A 7,993-nucleotide genomic window follows, 5' to 3' on the forward strand; every position below is an offset into this window, starting at 1 on the left:
CCTGCCTTCAAAGAGTTTTGTGTGTGTTGGGGGTGGGGGGAGGGGCACAAGAGTGGAGATGAGCATGTACATGATTAGAATGTAGAGGGAAATATGCTAATAAGTAGAATATGAGGAACCTGTTTGCAAAGATCTGGGCCTAGGGGTTTGGGGGGCTCAGCAGTCCCCCGAGATACTCAGATGGTAAGTACTAAGTCCCACTAACCAGAAATGCTTCCTGGAAGAGGTAATTAAACTAAACCCTTGAGGAAGAATCAGAGCTGGCCAATTAAAAGGGTTAAAAGTAGAGAGACAAGGTGGGGAGGGCAAAGCAAAGGTTGGAAGGGAGGGAACAGAGGTTCTAGATAAACAGACAGAATATGTGCAGAGGTTCTTTTTTTTTTGCTTTAAAGATTTTATTTATTTATTTGCCAGAGAGAGAGAGAGCACAAGCAGGGGGAGCGGCAGGCAGAGGGAGAAGCAGGCCTCCTGCTGAGCAGGGAGCCTGATGTGGGACTCGAACCCAGGAACCTGGGATCATGACCTGAGCTGAAGGCAGACGCTTAACCGTCTGAGCCACCCAGGGGTCCCTGTGCAGAGGTTCTGAGGGGAGAGAAAAATACAGTCCCTTCTAAATCAGGAAGTATACAAACTCTTGTACTTACCTCTTTTCTTCTCTTTTTAATTTTATTTATTTATTTTAAGTAATCTCTATACCCAATATGGGGCTCGAACTCACAACCCCAAGATCAAGAGTCACACGTTCTGACTGAACCAGCCAGACGCCCTTACATTTTTCAACTTACAAATACTTAACACTGGTAGCCAGCCTCCAAGATGGCCCCCAATGGTCCTCAACTGCTAGTATGCACACCCTTGTGCAGTCCCCTCCAACACTGAATACGGGTAACTTGTGTAACCAATAAGATAGTGTGGAGACAATGGGTGTATGACTTCTGAAGTTAGGTCCTAAAAGACACCATGACTTCTGTCTTGCCCTCTTTTGGATCATTTGCTCTGGGGGAAGCCAGCTGCCATGCCATGAAGACACGCAAGCAGCCTATGGAGGGGTCAGTGTGGCAAGGACCTGAGGCCTCATGCCAACAGCCATGTGAGGGGACCTTCTTGGAAACACATCTTCCAGGCCTAGTTGACTGTAATCTAAGCCAATATCTCGACTACATTCTCTTCAAAGACCTTGAGTCAGAACCATCCGAAGAAGCAAATCCAGATTGCTGATGTACAGAAACAGTGGGCGAGAGATAACTAATGTTTATTGTTTCAAGTTGCTCAATTTGGGGGGTTATTTGGCAATAGATAGAGAATACGCTCACTGATGTGCTCAAAGACACCTTCCAGAGCAAAATGCATCAGCTTTTATCCATCAGGCATTTTCATTTCAGTTATGGGATTATTAGAGTCCACAGCTTGTTTGGTAAATTCGTGTTGGGTTTTTGAGATATTTTATGAAGGTTGTCATTCCATTTTATCTAGGAAACACAAAAGCAGAGCTGAAAGAAAGAAGCAAAAGACAGAGTCGGAAGTGGGGATCAGAACAAAAGCTGAAAGTGATGAGAGAATTACAAAAAGTGCACGTGCCTAAGGGACGGTTATGTTCAGTCACTGTGACTCTAAAGGACAGAGGGCAGTGGCAACAGGTGGAACATGTCCACCATCAACAGCAATCAACAAGCAATGAGGAAAAGCAGTTGATGACATGGAGAAATCTTAGAATCTGGTGCCTAAAGGATTGGCACCAACCAAAGATTGGCTGCCCGTTAGCTTTTTGAGGCTCAGGGCTTATTTGAGGACTTAAAGACGAGACCTAGCAAAGACCCACCAGAGGTTCACTGGGGATGGCTCCTTGGCTTGAAGACCCGTACTGATCTGCACAGTGTCAAAATGAGCAGGAGATGCAAATATCTTCACTGCCAAGGATTCCCCACTGCACTTGTAGGGAGAAGGCTTATCTGCCTCAGCAGATTTTTCAATGTGGTCACTTCCTGATAGAATAAATGGTTATACTATTTCAAAGAACAGACTCACTCATTAATAGAAATGCCTTTGGTGACTGATCCTGCCTTTTTTTTTTTTAAGATGTCATTTATTTATTTGACACAGAGAGTGAGAGAGCACAAGTAAGGGGAACAGTAGAAGGAAAGGGAGAAGCAGGCTGCCAGCCGAGCAGGGAGCCCGATGAGGGGCTCAATCCCAGGACCCCGGGATCATGACCTGAGCTGAAGGCAGACACTTAACCATCTGAGCCACCCAGGCACCCCGACTGATCCTCTTATTCATACATTCATTCAACAAATATCTATTGAGCTCCAAGAATGTGCTAGATACTGTTCTAGACACTAAGGCTTTGATGGTGAACAGGAAATTCATAAAGTTTCATTTTTGTTTTTAATGGGGGCAAAAATAGTAAGTATGTAAACAAAATAGGTAACAATGTCAACTACTATTAAGTGCTATGAGGAAAAAATAAAGCAAGGTATGATAGAATGAGTGGGGAGAGTCTTCTGCTATTTTCAGAAGGCTGGTCAGAAAAGGCTTGTTTGAGGAAGTGGTATTTGAGTCACCTCTTAGTAACTTTAGGTTTACCAATGTACAGACAAGAAACTGACTTTGAATCCTAACCTGTTCATAATTAGACCACATTTGTAGTTCAATATGGCTGCAGCTTAGAAGTGAAGGATGTGTGCAGGGAGAGGCTTGGTCCATGAGATGAATCTGAAGAAGCGAGCAGTAAACAAATCATAAGGGGTTTTAAAAGCCACAGTAACTAGCTTAGGCTTCATCTAGAGGACAATGGGGAGCCACAGAAAGGTTTTAAGTTGGGGAGTGAAAGGATCAAGATTATCTTAGATAATCACTCTTGAGGGCTGCCTGGGTGGGTGGCTCAGTCAGTTAAGTGTCTGACTTCGGTTCAGGTCATGATCTCGGGGTCCTGGGATGCAGCCCCGAGTCTGAGTCCAGCTGCACCCTCAGCATGGAGTCTGCTGTCTTCCCCCCTCTGCCCCTCCCCCTGCTCATGGTCGCACGCACTCTCTCTCTCTCAAATAAATAAAACCTTTTTTTTTTTTAAATAAAGATTTTATTTATTTGACAGAGAGAGCACAAGCAGAAGGAGAGAGAGGGAGAAGCAGGCTCCCTGCTGAGCAAGGAGCCTGATGTGGGACTCGATCCCAGGACCCAGGGATCATGACCCGGGCCGAAGGCAGCCGCTTAACTGACTGAGCCACCCAGGCGTCCCTAAATAAAACCTTTTTTAAAAAAAGAAAATTACTCTCGATATAGGGTAGAGACATCCAACCCTGAAGGGAGGGGAAATGGTTAATAGGTTGTTGCTGCAATGACCCAGACAGTAATCTAAATTAAATTAAAGAGGCAATGGGGCTAGAAGGAAGGTAACAGAAATGAAAGGCAAGATCTGGTGGTTGTAGAGTATGAAGAAGACAGAATAATATGACATGGAGAAACGTAGGCTCATTTATTGAGAATGGGAAAGCAGAGGGTTGAGGCAAGTGAAAGAAGATGAATTCAGTTTGGGACGTGTTGAGTGTGAGGTATCTACAGGACATCCCAAGTGACTGTAATAAGAAGTTGCATATAAAGGTCTGCGGCAGAACTGCGTCTGAGATAAATAGGTTTGGGAGATGAAATGGTCATTGAAACCAAGAGAGGACAGAGAGGTCATCTTTGTTGAGTGAAAAGTAAAAAGCGTCAATGGCAGAACTGCAAGGAAAGCCAACATTTATGGGATTGGCAGCAAAAGGGCAGAGACAGTAAAGAAAAGATACAAAACACAAAGACTGATCAGAACCAGTGAGAATCATCAGTGAGATGTGGGGCATTATGATTTCACAGTTCCATCTGGTCAACTGGCTCGTTCTGTGGAAGCCAGTCACTTCCTCATCTTTGACCCCCTGACAAAGCTGTTGTTCATTCAACAAATTTTATTGAGCCTCTACTATGTGCCAGACACTGTTCTTGGTGCTAGGGACACATCTGTGAGCAAAAAAGACAAATGCCCTGACTTTAAGGAGTTTACATTCTAGTGTGGGGAACATATAAGAAACAAACATTAAAAATAGGTAAATATTACAGGGTGGTAAATGCTATGAAAAAAACCACAAACAAACAGTAGATTAAGAGGCATCAGGAGTATAGAGAGGGTGTGTAAGCAATTTCCAGTGGGACAGAGTAGACCTCATTGACTCGGTGATACTTAAGCAAAACCTTGAAATTTCCCAAAGTCGGTATCTGGGGGTAGAGCATTCCAAGCGGAAGTTACAACCAGTGCAAAGGTCTTGAGGCAAGAGCAAGCTTAGGAAGTCCCCAGGCAGTGAGGAGTGTTAGGGTGCTAGGGAGGAGATCAAAGAAGAAATAGGGAAGCATCAGGCAGGATTTCAGCCTTTGTTCTGAGAAAAATGAGGGACTCTGGAGAAGGTTTCGAGCTTAAGAGTGACATGTCTAAGGTTTTCTAAAAGGGTCAGTCCGCTGCATTTAGAGTAGATACTGAGTGGCAAGGGCAGAAGCAGGGAGACCTGCTGGGAAGCCAGTGCAGAAATCGAGGCACAAGATGACGGCGCCTTGAGCCAGGATTATAGCGGTGTGGGTTTCCGGATAGTCTGGAAGTGGGATGAAAGGGAAAGAAAAGACGAGAACAACACCAAGGCTTGAGTCCTAAACAAAGGAAAAGATGTAGCCATCAACTGAGACCGGAGACTCTGGGAGGAGCAGGTGGGTTTTCTGGGGTGTGTGGGGAGTGAGGGAGAGAAGGGTAGGGATCAGCAGTTCAATGCCTGGACTGGTTAAATTTCCGACGTCAATCCAAGTGGACATGTCCAGCAGGAAGCTGCCTGTACGAGTTTAAAGATCGGGAGAGAAGGCTGAGCTAGAGGTCCATGAAGTTGTCAGCATATAACTGGTATTTAAAGCCTCAGGGACGAACAAATACACAGTATGGAGTGGGGTGCGTGCTGCCAAGAAAGAGCAGGAGAGGGAGGAGGGAGCGGGAGTGCCCGCGCGCGCGTTTGTGGGGGGTAACTTTATGAAATACGGCCCGAGGGACAGCCGCCTTCCGGCGCTGGGCGGCAATGTGGCGCCATGCACGCGAGGCAGGGGGCCCTCCGGGCCAGGGCAGGGCGCCGAGGCGGCAGGGCGGCCCAGCAGGCCCACGCCCAGGCTCAGGGCCACGGCTCTCTCGCCCGCTTCCTGCCCGTCGGCCGAAGCTGAAACTCCTCTACCGGGTTTTTTAGCTTCCTCCCCAAACGAGTGAGCTGTGAAGATGGGGGGGGCGGGGCAAGCCGAGGAAACGGCCGCAGGGCGGACTTCATTCATACTATACAGCTCGACTGCTTTAGAGTCGATCTTAAGAACTGGTAAACTCGTAAAAGCAACACAATCACAACTTTTACGATGACCCGAGAGCCCGGGAGGCCTCCCTTCCGCGCGCGAGCCGCCTCGCCCGCGTCACTCTGAGGTAACAGCCTTTCTCTTCAATCGCTCCATGGAACCCCCAGGGCGGGAGGCCTCTTCCACTACGGGCCGAAGGATGGATCAAGTCACGCTGCGCGAACAAGGCTGATCGAGCGCCACAAAAGGATTCGCAGGGCGGGGCGACCCGACGACTCTCTCTCTTGTTTTCATTGGCTGCGATCGCGAGACGCTCCTCCCGGACTGGCTACTTGGGAGCCTCGGAGCCGGCAGCAGCCCGCCCCTTGGGCGCGCGTGCGCACGCGTGGCGGGTGCTCACCGCACTGAGCAGGCGCGGCCTCGTGTCGGCTGAAGGGGCGGGTGGAGCGACGCGCGCTGCGTCCCGGCGCTTGGCTTTCCCTGCCGGTCCCGCCCTCCGTCGCGGCGGCGCGGTGTATTTTGGGATAGGGAGCGATCTCCGAGCGAGGCAGCAAGATGGACGCGGGATTCTTCCGCGTAAGTAGAAGCGCGGGGATCTGGGGTGAGGTGAGGGGCTTATCGGTAAGACCCGGCAGGGGGCCTAAACGCGGGACGGTTGTGGCCAGCGAGGGGAGGCTTCGAAGATCCTGATGATCTTCCGTGCCAGCGGACGCTCCCCCCTGCCCTGCGGCGGAGACCGGTGCGCCCCTGCGCAGTCTCCTCCTCCGGGATCGTCCCCCCTACGCGGCAGCGACGGTCGCCGGAAAATGGCGGCGGGAATGGGCCGGAGCGGTACCCCGCCGCCCGCCTGCCTGGTGGGGCCTGCAGGCCGAGCCGCGCGCGCCGCCCCGTCCTGGGGCCTAGTTGGGCCGCGAGGAGGAAGTCCCTGTGGGGAGGCCGGAGGGAAGCCCTGAGGTGACTGGCGGAGGGAGGATTCTGGAGAGTACGGTTTTGAGGGTACCGCCCCAGGAGAGCGTGTTAGGAAGGACAGGAAACGGCGTTCGGCGGCTTCTCATAAGAGAGGAGCGCCGGATCCCCCCCCACTCTCCGTGCTAAGTCTTCGCGGAGGCGCGGGGTCAGAGTTCGCGGGAACTCCCGCCCAATTTGATAATTCCTTTAGGGAGGGGAACTCCGATAATAGGTAGTTGGAACGTTTGAATCTGAGACTAAGGGCAACCGGTGCAACAAAAAGTGTGCACGTGTATGGAGGCAGGGGCCGGGGGTGGATCAACTCTCCTTCCCGCACACCGCCCCCCACCCGCATTTGTTTTACTGTTTTGAAGTCCGCTGGAGAAAAAGGGCCTCTTACTTAGGTTCTCTCGGGGCCGCGCGCCCAACACCTGCCGGCGGGGAAGCTATCTCGTCGAAGTTGGTGCTCAGGGCCCAGACTTTAACAGGCTGGTACTGCTGGAACCTGTTTGTCCCATATTCCACTCCTGTAGGAAATGATTACCGAGTAGAGATCTAGATGGGTGGGAAGTGACACTAATAGGACTAAAGTTTGCACATGCTTTTGATGCAGAACGGACCATATGGAGACCAGTGGTTTTGGTCAAAATCTATACTTTATGTAGGTTGGCTCTTTCCACTCCCTGGAGCGTATAATTCGCAGTTTTCGTGTTTTTAAAGGGAAAGTTGGAAGAGGGGGAAGACCGAGTTTAAAGAACATAACTCTTGACATTCTGAAGGCGACAATGAAATTCTTTAATTGGCTTTAATTGTGCCAACTAGTTTTTCATCAAAAATCTCAGGATTATTCCAAGCACCTACTTAAAATAGGCAGTTGTTTGTTCGTAGGCTGTGCAAACAGATAACTGTAGTTATTTCTGTAATGATAGTCTCAATTGAGAGCTTATCAAATTTCCATTCTTTTGATGAACTGGTTTTCTAATTTCCATCAAAGTATTTTGTAGTACGTACTCAATATTCCCGTGATGCAAGTGTAGTATTTTGACACAAAAGCCTATTCTTAGGATTTTTGTTGGCTGTTATTTCCAATGAAAGAGAGTTCCAATAGAAAAAGAACTAGGCGGTTGATAAATTTTTAAAACGTTTGCTTTTGGTGTTGGTAAAAATCTGGAAGAAAAAAAAAATCTGGGTTTTTATATACTACCTATTATTCCTTAGAGGAGTTGACTGGATTTAAAATCCAGTTAAAAGAATTTAGGGAGTTACCTTGTTAGTAGAGCCAACCAGATAGTAAACTGAATTTTTCAGTTCAGATAGTAATGATAGCTTTCATTTGCTGATTTTTGCCACATGCCAGTTACTTTACATACATTATTTTTGAGATACACAGCCCTTGCAAAGTAGATTTTAGCAAGTAAGGAAACATTCTCAGAGGTTAAGGAACTTTTGAGTCATTATGGCTGAAGTTTTGGCAGAATTGGGGTTCTAATCCAGGTTCTTTATCTTCCTAAACAGAATTTTTTCTTGATCTCTTTCTAAGGGACAGTGGCCAACTTAGTGCAATCAGTAGATTTCACATCACATAGCCGGTTATTTGGTCCAGTTGGAATGACAAAATGCAGACTAATTAGGGATCACTTAATGGTCTCAATTAGTATTTGTAAGCTCTCATTTTTCCAAAGTCATTGCTGAAATTAAGTGAGTT

At 48.2% G+C, this 7,993-nt stretch overlaps 1 protein-coding gene across 14 annotated transcripts in view; it reads left to right on the top strand.

Annotated features, from left to right (window-relative positions):
- The first annotated feature begins 4,347 nt into the window (after positions 1-4,347).
- Positions 4,348-7,993, top strand: part of SRRM1 (serine and arginine repetitive matrix 1) — a 32,158-nt gene continuing 28,512 nt past the window's right edge. For 11 of the 14 annotated variants that reach the window (XM_027573788.2, XM_027574255.2, XM_027574106.2 and 8 more), the window contains exon 1: positions 5,762-5,916. In XM_027573788.2, the coding sequence (XP_027429589.1) occupies positions 5,896-5,916 (21 nt within the window). In that variant the 5' untranslated portion in view covers positions 5,762-5,895. Of the gene's footprint in view, positions 4,726-5,761; positions 5,917-6,150; positions 6,295-7,993 lie in introns of those variants that run through there. The other 3 variants (XM_027574721.2, XM_027574670.2, XM_027574610.2) reach the window with 3 other exon arrangements.

The sequence above is a fragment of the Zalophus californianus genome, chromosome 4 (assembly GCF_009762305.2).
Source record: "Zalophus californianus isolate mZalCal1 chromosome 4, mZalCal1.pri.v2, whole genome shotgun sequence".
Classification (NCBI taxonomy): Eukaryota; Metazoa; Chordata; class Mammalia; order Carnivora; family Otariidae; genus Zalophus; species Zalophus californianus.